The 21,189-nt window shown below is 41.7% G+C and overlaps 1 protein-coding gene across 1 annotated transcript in view; it reads right to left on the bottom strand.

The window, feature by feature from the left end:
• Nucleotides 1-54: 54 nt before the first annotated feature.
• ehd3 (EH-domain containing 3) overlaps nucleotides 55-21,189 on the bottom strand; it is a 25,578-nt gene continuing 4,443 nt past the window's right edge. The window contains exons 2-8 of the mRNA XM_008297787.1: nucleotides 18,304-18,480; nucleotides 16,289-16,386; nucleotides 7,672-7,813; nucleotides 7,484-7,583; nucleotides 6,717-6,887; nucleotides 4,063-4,227; nucleotides 55-2,866 (exon numbers count right to left, since the gene is read on the bottom strand). Coding sequence (XP_008296009.1) covers nucleotides 2,339-2,866; nucleotides 4,063-4,227; nucleotides 6,717-6,887; nucleotides 7,484-7,583; nucleotides 7,672-7,813; nucleotides 16,289-16,386; nucleotides 18,304-18,480 — 1,381 coding nt within the window. The 3' untranslated portion in view covers nucleotides 55-2,338. The remainder of the gene's footprint in view (nucleotides 2,867-4,062; nucleotides 4,228-6,716; nucleotides 6,888-7,483; nucleotides 7,584-7,671; nucleotides 7,814-16,288; nucleotides 16,387-18,303; nucleotides 18,481-21,189) is intronic.

Here is a 21,189-nt window from a genome sequence, read left to right on the forward strand (position 1 = left end):
ATTGCAGTGAAAAATTGTGACAGGAGCAAATAAAAAATGCACAGAAACAGCTCAAACCGTTGGGCTGTCGGCGGTTTTAATGTCGCGGCTGTTCGGCGTCTGACAAACATTTAAAAAGAGGAATTATATTTATTACATGTTTACAATTTAAATACATGAAACTGGAAAGAAACACTTTTAAAAACGTGTCAATTAGTGTCACCACAACACACAGCTGTCCGCTCAGGTTAGATTATACTCGAAGGTGAATAATAATAAGAAGAAGAGCTGATCAGTTTTTAATTAATAACCCGCCTGGAATCCTCCCGACTCAGTAGCTGACTGGATACAGACAAATAATAACACATGTGGTGAGACGCATACAGACACACATACGACAGTCAGCACGCACAGAAACACATTCAGAGTCCTCACGGTACAGTTTTACTGAGCGTGTCCCAACAATACCCAGAATACAGTTTGTTATTACAGTCACAGTATCAGTACGTGTTAATGAGACTATTCATAAGTCAGAAAAGAGATAAAACATCACTTGTAGTTTCTCCTCAGAGCTCAAACCAAACAAATCGTCACATTTTAAGACTTTATTCGGTAATCAAGGCCGTTTTCTTTCTACGCTTCGTTCCGCTGAGTGCTTCCAATTCTCCAGACACCTTCCAGGAAATCTTTGTTCAACATGTCACCACGAAACGAAAGCCAGACCGCTCAGCTAAAAATAATGCAGGACCTTTTAAATACGAGACTGCAGTTCGCTTCTTGGAGGTTTAACGGTGAAAAGCTGTTTCTTTTGTTTTGTTTTGCATATTTATCTCCTGCTTCCTTCTCGTCTTCACATCGTAGCGTCTCTCACTTTCTTCCAGTAGTTCAGATAAACTTATATTTTTCTGTATTCCAGTGTTTCTTCACCTGTCCTCCCTAAATACTGCTCAGTTTAAACGACAAAACAGGAGCTTTTTTTATTGTATGGAACTCGAATAGCCGTTAAAAGCTTTCAAATGATGCTAGAAGTCCACGTCTACATCCATTATCTCTGGAACAGACTTCTCAACTTTGAACACCTTTGAATTGGTCCAATCTAATGAAGACAGCCAGATCTAACTTTTTTTACTGAAACCATGCCAAAGACGTAGTCGGTGTGGCTGCATTTTGTCCAAAAAGTTGAGCATAAACGTTAAAACCAGCAGTTTAAATATCCACCAGACTCGGATGTTATCAACCCATGAAATCACTGTAGGTCATTTCCAATCATACGGGCCAGCAGGGACCTCCTTTAAGTAGCCTCAGGACGCATTTTTCCCCCATTCATTCCCATTTATTCTCCATTCCGATCATTCATTAACAGAAAGAAACCTGTTGACAACCTCTTACAGTCATGCGGCCGCCCTTGGTGGAGCTATTACTCTGGAAACTTACAAAATCAGGCTTCATACATGTTTTAAACACAGCCACGGGGTGTATGTTACACTCCTATTCGCCAGTGTCCATGTACATGTCATTTAAACTGACTGTGAACACACCAACAGGATTGCGGTTTATCTCATCCTACACTGCGCAATGACAACGAACAGATTCTAATCCATTCTATCCGTTTTAATCCCAACCATGAGCCATTTCCAACCTTAACCAAGCAGCTTTGGTGGCCCAAACTTAACCAAACACACCTTAAAAGGCAAGTTAACACCAACAGCAAGTGAAAACAGAAGGCAGAACGAGACTTGAGCATAAAAATAAAACTATAATTACACTTGGAGACGGGACTCAACCTTAAGTCTTCAGAATAAAAGTTTGCTTAGTTGCGCCTCAATCTCATGTGGACGTTAGCTCCTCTTTGCTAGCGCCAAATCGCAGCTCAACCACAGCTAAACACGATCAAAACAGCCTCCTGAAACTACTAGAAGGTGGAGAAGATCCCAACTGGACTATTTGTATATTTGGGAATAATCTTTAAATCTCATTTAATGGGCTGAAAACATCCGAACATCTCAATAAACTACATCTAAGACCAGACTTGTTCACATCACACTCCTCAATAGTTCTTGTGTTGGGATCACCAGTCGATGCCGTTTTGGTACATTAAGTCCTACAGAGGTGTCAAACCCTAACAGCAACCTCATCAGCTTCATTTTTACTTGAATGTTTTTGCTACTTGACCGTTAGACTACAGAAATGGGGATGGCAGCAACAGAGCAGGGTGGAGAATCAGAAATGGGTCTAATTTCGTTGCTAGTATTTCTCATTAGTATTTTTTTTGCTATAATGCTACAGGGACTGTTTTCTCCGGGGACGGGGGCGGGGCTACTTACAGGTGTTAGGGGCAGGTGGTGGAGGAAGCTTACATTTATTCAGGTATTTTCCTCTTGGAAGGAGGCACCAGGTGTGCAGGCAGGTCTGACGGTAGTTCGTGTCCCTCCAGCTTCACTTTAATCAGATGATTCGCCAACGCAAACTCCTCGTCGTCCAGCATCCCGTCCTTGTCGATGTCTGCCAGCTTCCAGATCTTCCCCAGCACCGTGTTGGGCAGTTTCGACTTCACCATCTCCTTCTTGGCGTTGGCTCCCGTCACCTTCCCGTTCACCGGAGACAGCGTGTAGAAGATCTCGTCGTAGGCGGGTTTGTCGCGAGCCACCACCCACTCGGCCTCGTCGATGCCTTCGCCGGCTCCTTCGCCGTAGCCGTGTCCGAACGGGCCGTCCAAGGTGCCGTCGAAGGCGCCGCCCTTCACCACCGGGTTGGGCCGCTGGGTTTCCTCCTGCCGGACCAGCACCATCAGGCTGGCGATGTCGTTGGCCAGCATGTCATCGACGGCCTCCAGGAATTTGGGTTTCAGAGGCTGGAACTTGGTGAGATCCTGAGATTGGAGTTGGTCCTGGAAGGAAGGTATCGCAAATTAAGCTTTTATAATCTAAACACCATGTGTATCGTGGCCGTCTTAAGGTTTCAGTGACTCCTGTTGCCCTGAATTTTCTATGATGGAATTAATAAAACACACAAACCTTTGTCACAAAAACACAATCATGCATTTTAGTTCTTGTGTAAAGTTATTACAGGTCTTCTGGAAACATGACAAAATCTGCTGGGTCATAAATATAAACACAGTCATGCTAATATCTGGTTAACTGTCCTTTGGCCATTTTTATTTCAGCTAGGTGCTTTTGTTAGCCGTCCACAAGCTTCTGGTTGTATGTTTGACTCTCCTCTTGGTACACTTTAACTAAACTTGTTGTCTTTCTGACTCAGACTTGTTTCTTCATCAACGTGGTCTAAGTCAAGACTTCAGTCTAGAACCTTCATTCCAGCCTGATGGAACCATTTCTTCACCACTTTGATGTGTGTTTGGGCTCATTGTCTGGTTGGAACATCCACCTGTGTCCAAGATCAACCTTCTGCTGATGGTTTTAGGGTTTCCTGAAGACCATGGAGGTGATCCTCTTTGATCCAGCCCCAGAGCATGATGCTGCCACCTCCATGCTTGATGGTAGGTTTGGTGTTCTTGGGGTTAAAGGCCTCACCTTCTCTCCTCCAGACATGTTTCTGCTCAGTGTTTGTTCCATCTGACCAGAACTTTCCTCCAGGAGGCCTTTTCTTTGTCCATGTGACCAGCAGTAAACTATATTTACATTTGGTTACCTTATGCTACCTTTTTTTCAAATCTGACGTGGAGCCATCTAGAAAAATACCTCCAGCAGTGTGGACAGTTGTTAAATATCCACAATCTTTCCAAATACAGACAACATTAAAAAGCCCTTTTGGTGCTAACAAACCGTTTATCTTCAGCTGTTTCCCAACAGAACCTCTGTCATGACAAGCTAGAAAACGCTGAAGCAGCAGATTTAGTCATATTTCCAGAAGGCCTATAATAAATCTATGAAAGAACCAAAGTGCAGGATTGTTTGTGGTGACAAAGACCATTTGTTTCTGTGAATCCATCACAGGAAATTCAGAGTTTCAGGAGTCACTGGACACTCAAGACTGTCATAATATACGTGGTCTTTACAAGTGAACAGAAACGTTGGTTCTGTAAACCTAATCTGTAAATTCGTAACCTGGTTCTTCCTCGTTTACCTGCATCTTCTTCAGATTTGGGAAGTCTCCAGGAGATATCTGATGTTCTCTCTCGATGCGTTTGTAGATGTCTCCCAGGCTGCCGATCAGCTCTTTCTTCTTGTTCTCCTTCCCGAACACTGAAGGCATCTCCTTCTTCAGGGAGCTGATGATGTAGGCATGGACCTGTGAACAAAGAGTCGATGATTTGTTTCACTTATCAAGCAGCTCTATTTAAATCTCCAGCATTTAGACTTATTTCTGTTTGACTTGGCCTCCCCTGAAGCTGGTCGTAGTAATTTATGTTTAGTCCAGACTGTTTACGCTGAACGTTCTTATCTATAAATAGTTTTAGCAATATTTACACCAACACAGATATCTCTGCTCTTCAACATGTCAAACACCGGCTGCTTTGCTGTTCCAGATTACGTCGCTACGCAACATCTGGCACATGTGGATGCCACTCACGTCATTTTCACTCTCAAGCTAACAGGACAGGTCAATTAATCAGATATGAGGCAGAATTATCATTTTGCTTCTCATGATTGTATAGCTGACTGTGATATACTGACTTTTAGGGTGAATCTGACATTAGAACTCCTTATTTCACCAGTTTCAAACTCATTCTTTGGTCTCTCAGCCGTCTGAGCTGCAGTAACTGATGGAGACTAGAGGCTTCTCTGTGCACGGCCAGCTTCTACTCCCCTCGAATGCATCGCTTCTACTCGTCGGCTTTGCACAGACGAGCCTCGTGTTTGTCATTTTGCACAATTTTTTGACACATTCTGGTGAAATTTCAAGGTATTTTGGATGAATTTCAAGTAATTGTGGACATTTTTCAATAATTTTGGAGATGTTTTTGTCATTTCAGGCTACGGTACACGCTGCTAGGCGGCTGTGCACAGGGAAGCCTCTAGTCTCCATCAGTTACAGCTCAGGCTGCTGTGAAATTTAAAAAAATGTCTTGAAAAGAGTGAAATAAAGTGTTTTAATGTCAGATTTAGCCAAGAGGAAACTGAGCGCCACCCAGAAACACAGACAGAGAGCTACTGAATGTCAGAAACACTGATGCAACCAAAGCAAATAAGAAAAGAAACTGTCGCTGGAGCCCCAGTTTAGCATCTCTATGAGCGAGCTTATTTCTGTCACTGAGCTCCAAATTCCACTTTGCAGGATCTTTTTGTTCTTATGGTTGTTCTGTTCTCCACCTTCATTGTTATTAATATATGACTTTACAAATGGCTGAGCTTTAACATCCTGAGCGTTACACTGAAGTCAATAAAGGCCGCTTCAACCAGATTAATCGTCCAATAAAAGTCTCGCGTTGCCTTTTGTTGACGTTTGTCTTTAATATTCAACTCAAACCAAACATCATAAAAGTCACGGGAAAACCCATATTTGTTCTGCTGCCGCGGTGATAGGTGTGTGTTTCCCCGTGTTCACCTTGCGTCCTTGAGACACACACACACACACACACACACACACACACACACACACACACACACACTATCAGTTATCAAACAGGAAAGCTGTGCTCAACACTGGGTTTGATTAATCAGTGCTCGCTTGAGTGTTCATCCTCTGTGCAGAGGAAACAATTCACTCTGAGGAGAACGCTGTAAAAAATGATCTGTTACAAGAAAAATTCAAATGTGGCAGCAACGGTGCCAGAAAACATATGTTAGGAAACGGAGGAAAACTACTATAAAAAAACTAGGACAATAACATTAAACAGCTGTAACATAATTATATTTGTAGTTAATTTAAATACTGTAATATCATAAAAGATCCAATTACCACTGATAAAAAATAAAGACATGTAATATAGACATTATTTTACAATTTGTCCTGTTTGTTTTACAGTCAGCTTGTTATTTCTGTGATTTTAATTCATGTCATCTCGAACAAAACAGAAAAATCTGTAAAATAATATGAAAAAAATATGAATCATTTTCCAATCTTTAATAAGCATAACTGTTGTTTCAAATAATGGAAAATATATGTTAAATAATACTTTGTTCTGATTTAAATGTGTTTTAAAAAAACTGTGTTTAATGGTCAAACATTGGAAAACAAGAAATAACTAACTTGTAAAAATACAGATTCTGGATTCTGATGTTTTTATTTTATGATGTAATTTTACAAATTTTATTATAAATATCCTCAATATGCATAATTTTTCTTTTAAATAATTGAAAATATAAAATGACAATATTTTGCATATTTAAATCGAGTAAATATGCTGTAATTTAAACACCAGGTGTTAGAAAAGAACTAATTCATAAAAATACAGATTTTAATGTGGACATTATTTACAGGTTTTGTTTTTCTTACAGCCAACATGTAAGTTATCACTTTTTATATTTTTTTACTACATTTATTAGATATTATCTACAATTTTAACAAAACAAGGAAAATCTGTAAAATAACATTCATTTTTCAAAAAAATTAGAGTCAAGAAACCAGATTTTTTTTACAGTGTGGAGCCACATCTGTTGGTTCTGTGGCAGTGGGAAGATTTTCCTGTGAGACGTGATGAGGATAAAGAGGAAACACATCCTTGATACGGACAGTTTAATAACACGTCTGATTATTTCTGTTCTAACAGATGAACACCTGAGTGCTCACAACCTTTTAACGTTATGACTTTTCTATATTTCTACTTCATCCTTTACCTTGGCCAGTCTCGCTCTCTTGATCAGATCGTTGAGTTTCCTCAGCGCCGCGTTTCTCGGTAACGACTGGATGTCCTTAAACAAATCCTGCTCCTCTGCTTCGAACAGCTTCCTGTTGTCGGGGATCAGCAGCGGATGAGACCAGAACGAACCGATGTAGACGCGAATCACCTGGAAGTGAAGGACGGACGAGAAATCAGCTGCAGGTTGGACCGAAAAACACTAAACACAATCTGCAGCTAATAAAAGGTCTGTGGTGTTCACACAGTTGGTTCTGAGGTCATAGAAGTCCAGACTGTGGTCATTTTTGGTGTTTATAGGTGTTGAATGTCAAGACCAGTCAAGAAATGGGAGTGAATTCTCTTTAAATCCTCCATATTGGATCATTTCAACCCCTAAAAACCAGTGATTCAGCGACAGAAGCAGCCTGAACTAGAACTGATTTATTCTCCATAATGGAACAATCCAGTCACACCAGTAGTACAACAGAAAATACACATAATACGTATTGTTGGTAAAATAATTAGTCGGAAGGATAAAAAAACCAAGAACCTCCCATCTGTGATTAGTTTGGGTTCCATCCATTATCAGTCTGGCTGATTATTAAATAAGATATTCAGCATTTTTTAGATTATTAGCGTGAATTTTATAATTTTTTAATGATTTCTAATAAGATAAATTAATACATTATCTTGGGAAACTTGTGCGACTTTAAAATCTGTCGGTAAACTTTAGAAACGCCGACATGTTTCAGTGCTTTAATGTACCTCAGGGGTGTTGACTATTTTCCCCAAAGACCACATCAGGGCTCCGTAAACTCTCATCAGCTGCTGGGTCTCGATCTGGTCGGCCTTGTTCAGCACCACTCTGCACAAAGAGCCAAAACCGTGATTTATTTTATTTTATTTTGCACATATCAACATGAGCTCCAGGTCGAGACGAACAAACCAGGAACCTGATCTTGTCCTCGTGGTTCTTCAGGGCCTTTATCACCTCCGAGAACTCGTCGGAAATGTCCAGCTTGTGAGCGTCGAACAGCAAAATGATCCTGTCCACGCGCTCGGCGAACCACTCGAGGACGGCTGCAAAGTCATAGCCTGGAAGGAGGATGAAGAGGAGGAGGAGGAGGAGGAGGAGGAGGAGAACGTTGGGAAATTAAAGGTCAGTGGAAGGTTTCAGATAAGGTGAGCAAAATAACAGAATGTAAGAAAACAACCGTGCATCTTTTTTTATCTCCCAGCTGTTCCCTCTCGTCTCAGAATAACGCTCATTTAGACCCAAATGAAAGATTCAAGCTGCCAGTTTTCATGAAGGTTGTCTATAAGACGAGACGCCGCCACGTTCCCGCCACAGCGACTGCAGGTCAAAGAGGAGGCAGCAAGAATCTACACCCGTATTACGACATGTTGAGAGAAAAGAATGTGTGTTTACTGACGCAGACGTCGCTGCCAGAGTTCAGACAAAGTGGCTTTAAAGCTAAACGACAACGAAAGAACCCCAAAAAACTACCAACTCTACTTTCTGTAGCGTCACAAATGAGCTGCTTGTGTTGTAAAAACGTAAACGTGAAAGTAACGACGCACGAACGGCTCCGTACGTTTGACTTTCTCAAGGACGAAACCGAGTCTTACCTGCAGGAATTAAAACGAGACATTAGAGGAGAACAAAGGACAAAAGACCGGAGCGAAGGATTAGTGAGCTGTTTTCAACCAGCACAGCAGAGTCAAACAGTTAAATCAGTAATTATTATTATTATCATTATAATGATGAGCAGATAACAACCAGGAGGCAGTCTGTCAGGTGGTAGTAGGAAGCAGCTTTATGTGGAAAACCTTCAAACTACAAACCAAATCTTAAAGGTTTTTAAAGTTTTTCTACTCCTGATATAGATCTAAATCTGATTTTATGCATAAATGTGACGGTCTTCCAGGAACTAATGGAAGCTGCTACATCTAATTTATTTAACTTTTACTCGACTCCAAACTTTCTGCATTTGGTTCAAACTGAAAGACAAAAAGTCGACTCTGCAAACAGCATTTTGTGTGTCGCTCCTCTCAAAACCAGAACTGCAGCAATAATCAATTAGTTATGGGCTATTAAATGACCTACGACTGTTCTGATTGTTGATTTAATCGGTTTAGGCGTCCGTCTGGTTTCTTTCCTCCTCTGTGACAGAAAACTAAACATCCCGGAGCACTGATTGGCATTTTGCATCATTTTCTGACACTTTATGACCAAATAATCGAGAAAATAAGTCAATATTTGCAGAACTAGTAAAAAAACAGCAGCTAACTTGCCTAACTTTATCCTCAGTAGTTCTTGAGCTGCATCACCAGCTGATATGTTTTCAGACATCATATGAAACTGAGTCTGTTCATAACATTTAAGCAGAAAATAACCAGGATTAAATCATACAATACGCTCCAAATACAAGCTTCTGATGTGGATTCTGATTTCATTTAAGCTCATAAAGCTGCAGCGACTAGTTTAGTTTATCTATAGGAACACATTTGTTGTTTTCAACCAGTTGATTGGTTGAACAGTCGCTACGATTTTAGTCCATGAACACAGAAATCTCTCATTTTCTTTTCTTTTACATACTTGCTGCTCCTCCCAGTCCAGGAATAGCTCATGAAAAAGCTGAAGAAAGCTTCTAAACATAAAAACACACTCTGTCCATCTCGCAGTTCAATAAGTGATTTTTTGAACTGGAACGTGAGCAAAACGTGAACCGCAGCAGCAATAAGTATGTAAAACACTGAAAAAAGTTTATTTTAGGTTTCTGCAGAAACAGAGAACAACCTGCAGCTTAACAAACAACCAGATACCTTGATGTCTGGAGCTGTGCTGGATTGTTCTTCACTCGGTGCACTTGTCACATGTCATGGAGACGAGAACAACACTTAGTTTATGAGCTGAACCGAGCCAAAGGAACATTTATCTCACTAATTCACAGTCTATAAAACAGAGACGCTGGAGGGAAGCTCTTAAACACACACACAGTGAATCCTGCAGCTGATATTCTGGCCAAAGGATGAAACTAGATTAAAGGAGAATTACACCTAATTTCAACCTGCTGTGTTTCTCACTGTCGTGTTTATTGTGGCTCTACATGTCAGCGTTTAGCTAAAGCTCGCTGCAGTTTTCCAAAGACAGCTGGTCTTTACAAACCCTAATCCACACTGCATCTTCTTTTCCTGAGAGTTTTTTCTTCCGCTTTGATGGACACATTAACGGGAAACACAGCAGGTTGAAATAGTCCAGAATGATTTCGTAATGATCTCTGATATGACATTATCGAACTGAGAAACTGTAAAAGGCTCAGGATGTCAGCTTCCTCAACAACATGATGGTGAACTTCCAACCATGATGTAAATGTTGAGTTTTCCAAAGTCATGTGACAAGGCAGGTAAAGAACACAAATATATGACTGTATATAAAAAACGGACATAGCCACCATGCTGTCAGCCCATCAGCTTCAGCTTTAAAGCCTTGAGTTTGGCTGTCTTGGGTTTTTGAAACTAAACATCTCCTTCTTTATCGTCTATTTCCATCTATATGGGACGACAATTTACTAAATTAACATCATGCTGTATTCAGAAAGTCTCTAAACGAGCAATTGAGACCATAAACTTATAAGAAAAATGCTGAAGGAGGCAACAAATCAAGAGAGAATTTGGGTGATTTTCTTGTAAACTTCTATATAATCTGAGTCGCCCCCTGCTGGCTGTTCATAAGTCACCTGTGCATTGGCTTCTATGTCCATCTTTTGTATACAGTCTGTATTAACAGCCCATATGTTCTTCAAAATCAAGGTATCAATGTATTTGCAGCCTTTTTGCAGCTGCAGACAGATTGATTTTTCTACAATACCTCCATAAGGACATCTATGTAGGCTGCTATAGCCTGACAACTCCTCATCTGGACACACACACAATTAAAGACAAACAACAACAACACAATGCAACAGGGTGAAAGAAACGTAAAGAATGAGATGCACACATACATACAAATGAAACATGTACACGACAAATAATAAACAAAAAGATGGAAAGAAAACGAACACACAAAGATAAAACTTTGACGGCACACAAACACTCGCGGCCCTCAGAGAAAACACAGCTGTGCCGACTCAGCAGAGGTTAAGTTTAGCCGCTCTCATTGTTTTTCTACATCCAGCAGACGAAAGCAGAGCCTCACCTCACTGTGCTGATTATTTGGTTTGACAACACGCTCATGACACACTTTGACCGAGAAAAACAGACCTGATGTGGCTCTGCTTCGGTTTAAAGGTGGAATAATGTTGGATTTAACATCCTCCAGCCATTTTCACCAAAACTAGACATGTTTGGTTTCCATCCACCAGCTTCTGGTTGTAACTTTGACTCCTCTGGACAGAATTTAGCTAAAGTTGTTGTCTTAACGAGGGTTCTTGATTGGTTTAAGCCAGAACTGCAGTCTAGAACCTTCATTCCAGTCTGATGGAACCATTTCTTCACCACTTTGATGTGTGTTTGGGCTCATTGTCTGGTTGGAACATCCAACTGTGTCCAAGATCAACCTTCTGCTGATGGTTTGAGGTTTTCCTGAAGAACATGGAGGTGATCCTCCTTCTTCATTGTTCCATTTACCAAAACAGCCCCAGACCATGGTGCTGCCACCTCCATGCTTGAGGGTAGGTTTGGTGTTCTTGGGGTTAAAGGCCTCACCTTCTCTCCTCCAATCAGATTTTTGCTTATTGTGGCAAATAGCTCAGTTTTTTCACTTCATCTGACCACAGAACTTTCCTCCAGAAGGCCTTTTCTTTGTCCATGTGATCAGCAGCAGACTATACTCATATTTCTCTGTATCTGTTTTTCAAATCTGACATGGAAGTTAGCCATCTAGAAAAATACCTACATCAGTGTGGACAACTCCTAAATGTCCTAAGTTGTAAAATATCCACAATTTTTACTATTTCCAAATACAAACATCATTAAAAATCCCTTTTGGCGCTCACAAGCCATTTATCTTCAGCTGTTTCCCAACAGAACTCTGTCATGACAAGCTAGAAAACCCAGATCCCAGCAGACCAACGCGACTATGAAGTAATGAGCTGAACTCAGTGACCAGCACTTGATCTTGTTCCTGTGAAACTGCATATTTAGATATTTTAATATGTCAGCGCTCTGAATTTCATAACATCGCTCATGCATGACGGGAAGATATGAAAGAAATGATTACTGCAGCAGGGGAAGACGTTCTTATGAGAAATTCAGATTTAGCTGTGATGTTCATTAAAGGCTTCACATAATGAAGTACCACTAAACCTAATAACCTGCTTTGAGTGTGGATAAATCCTACAGTCTGACTGCAGGATCAGGCTCTGTTGTTACTGTGTACTGACAAAGCACAATTACTGCGATTGATGCATTTACTATGACGACAGTAAATATTATGAATGCCTACAGTCAAATAATTTGGGTTTTACTGGACGTGAAACATGAAAACACTCCAAAAACAACGTTTCAGAATGAAGAAACAGAGCAAGAATCCAGCAATGGAAGAAATTCAACGAGGCTAAATGCATTTAGGAGTAAATTATGAGTGCCTTTAGTTAGTGGAGCTCTTTTGTTAGCGCTAGCGGTTGGTATAGTGATGCCAGCGTTCAGCTTTAGGAATGCCGGCCATGCCAGACACTGATCCACCGGTGGGAAAGCTGAGGAGGGAGTCCTGTAAGCTTCTCTTCACGCTGTCGTGTCTGCGGTTTAGTTCTCACCACGGCTGGAATCTGTGCACCACCGCTTAATGAATGTGTGATTATTTCACATTACAGCCGCAATTTTGAACAGTTTGAATCAAGAGACACGCAGGAGTGAATAAGCAAAGAGTGTCAGCAGGATGTTCCAGGTAACTCACTTCCCTGTCCATTAAACTGGAATTTAAATTAATCTAAACAGTCAAAATTCAGCAGAGTTTAACAATAATATTAAAAGTAATGCTGCATGTAGCATTTAAAAGTCATTTGATGTGATACTCCACAGAACATTGCACCTTATCCTCCAAAACATGACAACAGCTCACTAAATTAAAGTTTAAAGTAAAAATCAAAACCCCCTGCAGTTTAACCTTCACCTGTCCGTGCTGAGTTTGGTCACACATTGCTCCAGTTGAGTGGCTAAAGTCAAACCAACCAATCAGACAAACTGCACTGGTTGTACTGGATGTGTCCTACTTTACACTTTGGGCTGATTCTCACGCAAGATAAGAGATGCAACAGTTAACCAGTTATGCATAAGTAAAATATTAAAAATGTGTTTAACTGACTAATATTTCTGGTGCCAAAGACACATTACAACATCGGTACTTTCTCTTTCTTCGTGCAATAATGAAATAAAGCGTCAAGGTGTCTTTGCCAGGAGGGGTGTTAATGATTAATTGTCAATAATTCATTGCAATTAATAATTTAACCGACCAAAAATGTACTAGCTAACAGGGCAGAAGACAAACGAGGAACATGCATGCCAGAAAATGAAATGCAAATTTGCTGTATTTCCTGGTTTTGCCACCAGGTGGAGCTTCTTGTTGTTTAATGAGAGGGAGTTACAGGTGTGTTTGGTGACGCCCCTAAAGGTGCATAAACCAAGCGCACCTCCCTGCTGTCTGGCTGCTAACTGTGTCCGTCACGTTGGTGAAATCTGCAGCTTAAAGTTGTAAAGAGGCTAGCTACCTGCTTGCTAGCTCATGCTAACAGCGCTAAGCTAGGATCTTCGCTACTGCATCTGTTCTTCAAATGTCTGGGCTTTAGTTAAAAAATCATCATCAGTTAGCATACAGCAAACATCCACTGGACTCGTCTCAACCACTGCTACAGATAAAATATATTAAAATAAATGAGATATTATAAAATAAAACAAAACACAAAACAACCCGTAAATATAAAATACGAAATAAAACAAAGCATGCTCAAGGGGATCCAGGGAATTCTTGGATTTGTTAGCTTTTCATGTGTATTCTTGTAGAGTCAAAACTTTAGCTCTAAATCGATTAAATCGACTAGATTCGATTTAGAATCTAGTCGATTTCATATTAATAGGTAATAATCTTTTAGGGTTTTAGCCTTTAAAGTAGTATTTTATACATTTTTTGGAGGCTTTTATTTGCTCATATGTAAATGATCACACCTTAAATGACGCCAGAGAGTCTAAACTCCAATATTTAAGCTCGTTAGGTCATTTTATAAAACAGTCCAGTGTCTGTTCGTCTCTCCGACACGCTGAGGTCTGAAATCTGTGGATGACACAAACAGAGCTGCTACCAATTAAGACTTTTGTTTTGTTTCTGTCATTACAGCCACTCGGTCCGTGAAAGCATGTCGTGGTCCGACCGCTGAAACACTCACTACAGGATCAAGTTCAAACAGGAACATTTAAATGGCTTTTTAAACGGTTTTATGGTTCTCGGGTTGCAATTTCTGTTTGAAGGTAGTCGTTCCCACAAACGCTGGATTTTCTTTGCGACGTAAATCTAAAACATGTGTGACTGCTTCTTGTTTTGTTTTTTTTTCTCGGTAAGTGGAACATTTTTGCCTTTATTGGACAGTCAGCAGTGAAGAGCCAGACAGGAAATACAGAGCGATGGATGATGCAGTTACAGCAGACTCTGTAACCACTCAGCTACCGACACACCCCATATATGTTAGTCCTATTACAGCTGCAGCTCTGCTTGTTTTCATCATATGCATTTTCCATGTTTTAACGTCAGTGCAGTGAAAACTGATCCAGTGCTTTAAAAACTCGTCACCACCCTTGGAAGGTTCCCTTTTAATTGCTTTTTAATGTGGACTTGTGGTAAATAGAATTAATCTTTTCTGACAATAATTCCCGAAAAGAAGATTTTCGTGTCAAAGTGAAGACAGATTTCTACACGACTTCTCCAGGGAATGTAAATTAATTAAAAATATGAAACGTAGAATGAGTGATTGCAGAAGCATACGCCCCTTTTGAAATGACTCACCTAATTCAACACAGGTGCAACTAATGGGTGCTAAAAGTCCCACAGTCAGTAAAATGGAGCTGGTCTGAGGTCAGTGAATGAGTCTCAGTGATTGTAGGATAAAGACTCCTGTATCTGGAAGGTCCAGTCACTGGTGGATCAGTACTCCTGGACAGAACCACACCGTGAAGACTGAAGAACACTCCAAGAACTCTGGGAAATGTTGTTGAGACGCATCAGTCAGGAGACGATACAAGAACATCTCCAAGTTACTGAATGTCTCCTGGAGTCCAGTTAAATCCATCATTAAGAAATGGAAGGACTACGGAACATGATAGATCTGACCAGAGCAGGACCTCCTCAGAGACTGGAGCAAGAAGGAGACTAGTGAGGGAGGCCACCAAGACTCCTATGACTCCTCTGAAGGAGCTACAAGAAGGAGACTAGTGAAGGAGGCCACCAAGACACCTACGACTCCTCTGAAGGAGCTACAAGAAGGAGACTAGTGAAGGAGGCCACCGAGACACCTAGGACTCCTCTGAAGGAGTTACAAACTTCAGCAGAAGTCAGCTGGAAGAAGCTTCTTTGGTTTGACGAAACCAAAATGGAACCTTTTGTTTTGTTTTGTTGGACACCAAACACTGCACATCATCACAAACACACCATTTGCAGTGTGAAGCACGGTGGTGGCAGCATCATGATGAAGCACGGTGGTGGCAGCATCATGATGTGGGGATCTTCTCAGCAGCAGCCCTGGAAGGCTTGTGAAGGTAGAGGGTGAATGAATACAGCAAAGTATAGAGAAATCTTTTAGGACATCCTGAGGCAGTCTGCAGATGAGCTGAAGCAAACAGCCAAAGCTCCACAGAAATGGTTCAAAGACAACAAGGGGAAGTTCTGGAGGTCCAGTCAGAGTCCAGAGCTCAGTCCAACTGAGAATTTTGTGTCTGGTCATTAAAATGGCTGAACAATCCTGATTCCTGTGTCACCTGACTAAGATAAGAAAAATGAGGTGAAACTGCAGCGTCCAGATGTTCAGGCTGACTGAGACCAACACAGACTCTTGCTGTAACAGATGTGCATCTGCTAAATACAGACTTGAAAGGGGTGAACACTTACGTCATCACTTATTGTACATTAAATGATTTAATTAACTGACATTGCTTTGTAGGAATTTGTTTTCACAGAGTCTTTTCTGTTCATTCTTGTCCAATCAAATTCACTGTGACTCAATGCTGAAGGCAATAAAATAGAAACACTTCCTTTATAAGCACTGCATGTGATTCTTCCTTCATCTGCAGCAATGTGCATTTTTCATGTTCAACCTTTAACACGGAGTGAAAACTGTTGAGCGAGTTGTGTGCGTGCATGTGTGGGTGAAAGAGCACAAACCAAAGCTCATCTTTCTGTCACTGCTTCCTGTCCTTTGAAATGAACGAAGCATAATCCTCCTGATAGCAAAAGCTAAAATAAACGCCACACAAATGTCCAAAGGAAACGCTGACTTTGTAGTTCAGAGTTCAGTGTAGAAGGGGAGGGAGGGAGGGAGGCTGCAGCTGAATGAGTCCACACAAACAGAGGGATGTAGAAAGAGTTACCTCGACTGATTCGCTGCTTCTCCCCGGACAGGATCCCCGGAGTGTCGATCACGCTGATGCTCTCCAGCACCGGGTTGGGAAGCTGAGCGCACACAAACCTGCACGTGGACAGAAGTGTAAAACGTTTTAACAACAAACAGCGGCTCTGCCCTCCCCGCCTCGCTCTCCCAGCTGAACAAACAGCGACAGGTTAGCGGTCGTCCTCGCTGTGAACCCTCTAATCCTAACCGCCGGCACTCGCGGCGAGGACGTTGCTGCAGGAGTTGGCCTTTTTCTGGAAGCATGACTGTGCAGAGATGCCTGGCCGTGTCACACACACTCGGCCGCTAACAGAGGAAAGCCTGAGCAGCGAGCAGAGGGAAATTCAATCACGCAGGAATGTCGAGTCGCGGTGTGGATTCTCACTCGTACTCTCTTTGCTCTTTCTTACCCGCTGCCTTCTTGAGCCTGTCCCTCTACGCTCACCTACTTCACCTCGGTATGAGCGAGCTCGGTCTGGGCGACACAAACATGTGCTGGAGAAAGACACTGCAGGAAAACAGCTTCTCTTGGTGGAGTCTGACCTTGTTGTCCATGTGGTGCTTTTTTATATGCTAGAAGACACATCATGACTGAAACACAGTGGCTATATGAAGGATTAACGCTTCTTTGAATTTAATTTGGCTTTTTGGACTATAAATGACAAAATAAAGACTCTTTCATGTCAAAGTGAGGACAGATTTCTGCACTAATTATAAATATAAGCGTATATAAGTTTTCACACGTTTCAAGTCAGTCTTTAGCAGATGCACCTTTGTTACAGCATTGATCCTGTGTTGGTCTCAATCAAAGACTAAACACCTGGATGCTAAAGTTTTACCACATTATTCTTTCTAAAACTGACCGAGCTCTTTTCAAGTCCAAACACAAATTCTCAGTTAGATTGATGCCTGGGCTCTGACTCGGCTACTTCAAAACAATCCCCTTGTCGTTTTTCAACTGTTTCTGTGTAGCTTTGACTGTTTGGTTGATGCCTTGCAGACTGCATCAGGTTGTCCTCCAGGTCTTCTCTACACTTTGCAGCATTCATTTTACCCTCTACTGCTACAAGCCTTCCAGGACCTGCTGCTGAGAAACATTACCACATCATGATGCTGCCACCACCGTGCTTCACGTCATGATGCTGCCACCACCGTGCTTCACGTCATGATGCTGCCACCACCGTGCTTCACGTCATGATGCTGCCACCACCGTGCTTCACGGTGAGGATGGTGTGTTGGTGATGATGTGCAGTGTTGGCCTAACATAGCATCTAGTCTAATGGCCACAAAGCTCCATTCTGGTCTCCTCAGACCAAACAAACGTCTTCCGGTGACTTCAGAGTCTCCACATGTCTTCTGGTGAACTCTGGTCCAGATTTAATTTGAGCTTTTTCCAACAGTGTCTTTCTCTTTGTCTCCCATAAAGCTTTGACTGATGACGAACACACAACAATTGTATGAACAGTCTCCAACATCTCAGCTGCTGAAGCTGGAACCTCCTTCAGAGGAGTCCTAGGTGTCTTGGTGGCCTCCATCACTAGTCTCCTTCTAGTTACTCCTTCAGAGGAGTTCTAGGAGTCTTGGTGGCTCCGTTACTCGTCTCTTTTTGCTCGGTCACTCAGTTTTGGGTATTGACTCACCAGTTTCACTAACTTGTCGTTTCTAGCACTAATTAGTTTCACCTGTGTTGAATTAGTCGTTTTAAAGCAACTCATTTTTAATTAACATTACTTTGTAGAAAACTGTTTTCACTCTGACATGAAAGAGGCTTTTCCTTTAATCATGAATAAATGCTGAAAGCAATAAAAGCAGATAAGTTCAATCGAGCTGACTACTATACGCACTTTAAGTATGGGGACTTTTACATCAGTCTTTTTCCAGCAGCATCGCCCAGCCATAGTATAAAACGCTATACTTTACACTGCTCACATCTCCAAAAACACCTGCTAACATCTGCCTTTGGTGCATTTAACTGAGATGTCTCTGGGCCTCTACCTGTTGAGAAAAGCGTTTCCGAACGCGTTCAGCTTCCTGAAGGGCTTCTTGGGGTCGACCACCAGAGCGTTGCCGGGGATCACTCCTTCGGTGTCGCCGTGCATCACCGCGATGAAGGAATCCGTGGTGGGCTCGGGGCCGATTCGCATTCCTGGAAAGTCCTGCTCCAACAGGTAGCTGCAGGTGAGATGGAAGGAGGTGGCGTCAAGACCAAACAAGATAAAAGGATGATCAGGTAAACGCCATGTGAGAATAACTCAACCGTATATAAAAACCCATTTGGTATGCCGGAGTAATCCTCCAGATCAAGTTACCGGAGACAAAGAACAATGGTGTGGAGTGTTTTATGTGATATAAGCCCACTGAAATGATCATTATATTCATTTTTAAGCATCTGTACGAGTTCACTTTATGAGAATACAATGTACTAGTGCTAAATCTGCAGCCTCCAGTCTGACATACATACTTCATGCTTTTCCATTACAGCTATGCTGAAGAGGAACTGGTCCGTATGGTGAGACAAAGTTCAAAAATAACCAGAAAACCGGTCTGCCTTCAATTAGGTGCTGCTGGAACAGAGATTAGGGGAGTTTTACATGATCGTGGGCTGGACGGCTGCCACGCGCCAGCAACAGAAGAATCAGATCTGCTGCAGACCACATGGACACAGAAAAGGCCTTCAGGAGGGACGTCCAGTGACCAGGTGAGACCAAGATGGAGGACACTCAGGTAAAGACTCCTGAACACAGGCAGGTTCTTACTGTGAGTGAGCAAAGTATGAGCTATCATGCATATTTTCAATGACAGATTTTTGTATTTTTGTGTATTTTTCACATATTTAAAGTGGAAAAAAGTCATTAAAATCACAGTTTATCAGTATTTTAGAATCTGATGACAGTTTGTGTGTTTGTTCAGATTAACTTCGGTTTTGAGGGTGAAACAGAGAGTTCAGCTACTTTTAGTCATTTTAATATAATAAAACATACACATCCATGGATATTTAACGTCACACAGAAAGTTTTGTCGCCACCAACGTAACCAACAGATGCTCCTGTTTGCCGTACAGTCCCTGGAGACAGCTCGGTAATCTGTGCAAGTAAATGGATTTTTGGCATTTTTTTTTGCTCCTTAAAACTTTTCAGTTGCACACTTTTTCTTTTTACAGAATCTGCTGCAAACTGCTTATTTTTGTTGATTTTTTTTAAAAACGAGACACGAAGAATAAAGTGATTTTGATAAAATATCTCGATTTTAAGCTTAGATTTGGTTATTTTACTGACAAAACTGCACGTCAGGTCTGACAAATGTTGTTTTTTAAAATATTTTTTGCTAATTTTTTAACAATAACGTGTCTTTTGCACCTGGCGGCGGGTTTTCCGGCTTCAGAGGGTTAAATCAATGAAAACACATTTAAATCAAAGATGTTTGCAGCCTTCACGTTGAAATAACAGAAGCAGCAGCTGTCTGTGGTTTTGTGCGACGTTAGTGATAGTAAACATCTGTTCTAACTTGAATATTAGTGAATATGCTTCTCAAACATGTCAAACTCCTCTTTTAAGAATAGCAGTTTTTAGTCAGTTTAAAGCTGAGAATGTGTCAGAAGTGACTCGTGCTAAATAACGAACTGCACAAAGTGGACGTAATGACGAATAAAGACTGATTTAATATTGTTATGCTGACGTTTCCAAAGTCCCAAACAGACAATGTGCAGACTGGACGAACTCGACGCTGCTCTTCATCTTCTGAGAGCGTAAACGGTTAAACACACGACCCTGCCGGAGGCTTGTTTGCTCACAGACGATCAAAAACAGCTGACAAAGGTTTGGGGACAGGAACACGCACTTCTATACGTCCTGCAACATAAAAATTAGTTCTGCTGCAGAAACTATTCCGACTTTATCTCCACCAGCTGACAGGCGTGAAGGTTTGAACCCTCAGCTGCCGACTCGGTGACATCACACGAGCCTCAAATGAAGATGGGTGCGTTTTCCACAACCCCGACGGTGTAAAAGCAGATTTAAAAGGCGGAGATTTACGGCTGGAGTTTAAACGGCGAGCGTGGGATGTTAACCGGCAGCAGATGTACGGATGGTTCCACCTCGGCGGTGCCTGGTGGAGCCGTCTCTCTGCACAGCGGTCTGTTCAGTGGGAGCTGTAGCGCCGGTGCAGGGGTCGGGCGACGCTCATGCAGGAGACTGCATGTTTGAAATGGCAGATACAGCGCAGGTGTGTGCAGCTCGGGTCATGTTGGTCTGCTTTCATGAGGTTTAAAGCTCTGGAGCTTCTTCTTTCCAATCAGATTAAAGCACGAGAAAATGTGTTCGGTCACCTTGAAGGAAAACTTATATTCTGATAATGACGCGTTTTTTTGGCAACCGGCAGGAAAATCAATAAATTCATCCCAAAACTGCTCCAGGCTCAGATTGCTGATCTCTGACTGTATTACCCTCCATCAGCACCTCCTCTCTCTCTCTGTTCGCTGCCAGTCGGATATTCATTTACAGTTTTCGTATTTCATATCAAAGCAAATATGATTTTAAACCTGCAGGATGCAACTTTTGTCTCCACCTTCTCACAGTATTTTCTTTTTCAGACTGCATTCCTTCCTCAGAGGTTGATTTTGTTCTCATCTGCAGCCTCAGAAACTTTTCTTAGACGCTTCTTCGGTTCTTCCTCCATAGACTCCATCACACTCACAGCTGCAGCTACTCCATCACTATGATGGTACCACCAAGTTTATGGTTCTGAACCCCAAAACCTGCTGGTGGATTTTTAAAAATCACCAAAAACACGAAGTCAGAAGTTGTGAAAAGAAAAGAAATTGTTGCAATTGTTGCTGATGGTGGAACATCTTTCTACATCTGATGGTGGAACATCTTTCTACAT

Source organism: Stegastes partitus, unplaced genomic scaffold (assembly GCF_000690725.1).
Source record: "Stegastes partitus isolate 25-593 unplaced genomic scaffold, Stegastes_partitus-1.0.2 Scaffold1248, whole genome shotgun sequence".
Taxonomy (NCBI): domain Eukaryota; kingdom Metazoa; phylum Chordata; class Actinopteri; family Pomacentridae; genus Stegastes; species Stegastes partitus.